This window comes from Limulus polyphemus, unplaced genomic scaffold (assembly GCF_000517525.1).
Source record: "Limulus polyphemus unplaced genomic scaffold, Limulus_polyphemus-2.1.2 Scaffold870, whole genome shotgun sequence".
NCBI classification, from domain to species: Eukaryota; Metazoa; Arthropoda; class Merostomata; order Xiphosura; family Limulidae; genus Limulus; species Limulus polyphemus.
The window spans coordinates 197,120-200,368 of NW_013666480.1; the positions used below are offsets into that span (position 1 = coordinate 197,120).

The window sequence follows — 3,249 nt, forward strand, 5'->3', positions numbered from 1 at the left end:
ACAGAGTGTGATGTTTTGTAAAAGATGAGAACCTACGAACACAATGGTCAGTGGCAAATGGCGTCCACATGCCCCAAGCAACAGTGCACATCATAATTAAGAAGGATCTTTGTCTGGAAAAGCTACAGCTACACAAATCATTTGCACAGAAGATACTTCCACAATATAGCTATTCAACCAACACATACTTCCAACAGCTAGAGAATGAAACGAGTATTACTGTTATTTCATACTAAGACATGCGGATCAAGTCTCCGGGACTGTTGAATCGAATGCTGGGAACTGTCGTTCTCCTACACCAGATGTATTATGGAAAGTATGCAAATTAATATTGTGCATTTGACTTGAAAGTCTAACGACAGAACTTTTGCAATGGAAACTGCGTTGCAGGACTATTGTCAAGATCCACGGATGTCAGATAGTACATGAACGAACATGGAGACATGGCGATGCTCTTAAATAATGTTAACTTAATGTGCTCAAACTCTCTCTCTCTCTATATATATATATAAATAGTTGGGTAAGAGAATTTAAAAAAATAATTATATGAAAGTTGTTTATATTTGAGCTCTGGTAAACACATTAGTTATGTATTATATCAACGGACAGATACAAATATGGATAGAGAGGAAGAGAAATGCTCAGCATAGGTCGTTAATGCACCATCAAGTTGAGGAGTAAACGAAAGTCGATGTCGGAAATAAGTATAAGTTGAATCACAATATATATATATATAAATGTAAGAAAATTCAAAACTATTGAAAGAAGCAAGAAAACCTTTGCACTTTCCGGTTATTATCCAAAAGTCCTAACGAAGATTACCTGTGTTAATAGCACCCAAAAGCGTTGGGGATATCCCATCTATCAGATAAAATCCAAAAAGCAGATGAAAACCGGTTAGCAGTCAGACAATCTCCGTTATGACTTTTGGATAATGACGGGAAAGAGCGAAGGTTTTTTTTGTTTCTTTAAATATAGTTTTGAATTTTCTTATATTAAGTTCATTATTGTTTTATAGTGCTGATTTTGATCGTCTATTGACAATTAATGTAATTGATATAATAGTTTTGAAGACACACCTCTTGTGTGTGTGTGTGTAAACTTTGTAGTTGCATAAAAGTTCTTGCTTTGTAGGCTTTAATCCAAACTGATCCTTTCTTAGTGTCGGGCAACTTGTGGCCAAGGAATTATGACGAGGCATGTAGTCTGTATTTTATTGGATGGAACTCAAGGCTACGATCAGAATTGTGAACCCTTGACTCGTCCGGAAGGTGAGAAGATATGTAATCTGCCAGAATGCTCCAAGATTCCTGGAGTTTTCAGAAGGTTTGGAGATATCATTCACAATAAAGTCGAAGGCTTTTTCTGGAGAACAGGGCCTTGGGGAGCAGTAAGTAATAGGAAACAAATAAAACTCCAATTCTGTAGAGTAGATATTCTGGAAAAAATTGCCTTTAAGGACTACAACAGATAACTAACAAAATAAACTCCAATATAGTAGAACTAAGGACTAGAACAGAATAAACTGCAATATAGTAGAGCTAAGGACTATAACAGATAAATAAAAGAATAAACCTCAATATAGTAGAGCTAAGGACTATACCAGATAAATAAAAGAATAAACTCCAATATAGTAGAGCTAAGGACTATAACAGAATAAACTCCAATATAGTAGAACTAAGGACTATAACAAAATAAACTCCAATATAGTAGAACTAAGGACTATAACAAAATAAACTCCAATATAGTAGAACTAAGGAATATAACAGAATAAACTGCAATATAGTAGAGCTAAGGACTATAACAGAATAAACTGCAATATAGTAGAACTAAGGAATATAACAGATAAATAACAGAATAAACTCTAATATAGTAAAGCTTATATATATATATATATATGGCACAATAAACTCCAATGTAATAGAAGGTTTATTCCGAGGACGGATAAGTAATAAATAAGAATAGGATGAGTCTCGATACACTAGAAGTGATACTTAACATTTAACAGAGAAGTTATTAATGGTTGTTGTACTTGTTAGCCACCAACTTAGTACTCCATTGAAAATGACCATGTAATATTCTACATTAAACCAGTGTTCACGGACGTGTAATGGTGGAATACAGCGCCGCCAGGTGGCGTGCTATGACGAACTTGGAAAAATGAGCGACCAGTGTGAATCGACCAAAAAACCAGTAGAAGCTATACAATGCAGCATGGATCAATGTCCTGAGTGGTCAGCAGGGGAGTGGCAAGAGGTAATGAACCTCCTAGCAAAGTGTCATAGTACACATATAGGTTTGTAAATAATTCAATAGTGTTAGTACGTTGAATTACCTACAGGTAGGTTAAACCTCTCACATCTGACCTAGTGGTTATTCGTCATATTTGACCGCCGTGTGGGGAATATGGCGTTTGTCACGTGTTGGTAATATGTCTGACTGTCACACTTTAGTACAAGATTTGTGTTAGGTCTCCAGTTTGCTTTAGGTAATATACACATGCGTACATGTATACATACAAAGTCGAGGGGTCGAATCCTACCCGGTCTCGGTTTTCCTTCATTAAAAACACACTCATGTTAGGTACCATGTTTTCATGTAGTGTCTGTTCGATAGTTAGGTTAATAGGATTGTGTCGGGTTTACTCAACATTACCAAAGGAACATGACCATATAGAAATGTAAACAGCCAATAACAGCTTTAAAGAATCCCCACAGTTGGTTATGCCCACGCTTGATTCGAGTTTGTTTGTTATTGAAATACAAGTTGCTCTGCATTAAATAAGTGTGTGGAAAATGTTATAAACTTAATTAAAGTATTTTGTTCTAACAGTGAAAACAGGTTTATGTTGTTTGAAAGATCTTACTGGAAAATTATAATATTCACTTAACTGGTCATTTCGGGCCATTCTATAGCAAAATTCTCACTCTTTTGTTCTGCCTTTCACGAAGCCAGTTTTGGTTTCCGATGGTAACTCTCATGATACAACAACAGCAACCGGCTCATTCAGTAACTCTCGTGATACAACAACAATCGACTCGTTCAGTAACTCTCATGATACAACGACAATCGACTCGTTCAGTAAATCTGATGATAAGCAACAATCGACTCATTCAGTAACTCTCATGATAAAACAACAACCGACTCATTCAATAACTTTCTTGATACAACAACAACCGGCTCATTCAGTAACTCTCATGATACAACAACAACCGGCTCATTCAGTAACTCTCATGATACAACAACAAC

General features: G+C 35.9%; 1 protein-coding gene across 1 annotated transcript in view; it reads left to right on the plus strand.

Moving 5' to 3' along the window:
• The first annotated feature begins 1,166 nt into the window (after positions 1 to 1,166).
• The window catches only part of LOC106460959 (A disintegrin and metalloproteinase with thrombospondin motifs 20-like), a 15,083-nt gene continuing 13,000 nt past the window's right edge, over positions 1,167 to 3,249 (plus strand). The window contains exons 1-2 of the mRNA XM_022387754.1: positions 1,167 to 1,390; positions 2,095 to 2,256. Coding sequence (XP_022243462.1) covers positions 1,190 to 1,390; positions 2,095 to 2,256 — 363 coding nt within the window. The 5' untranslated portion in view covers positions 1,167 to 1,189. The remainder of the gene's footprint in view (positions 1,391 to 2,094; positions 2,257 to 3,249) is intronic.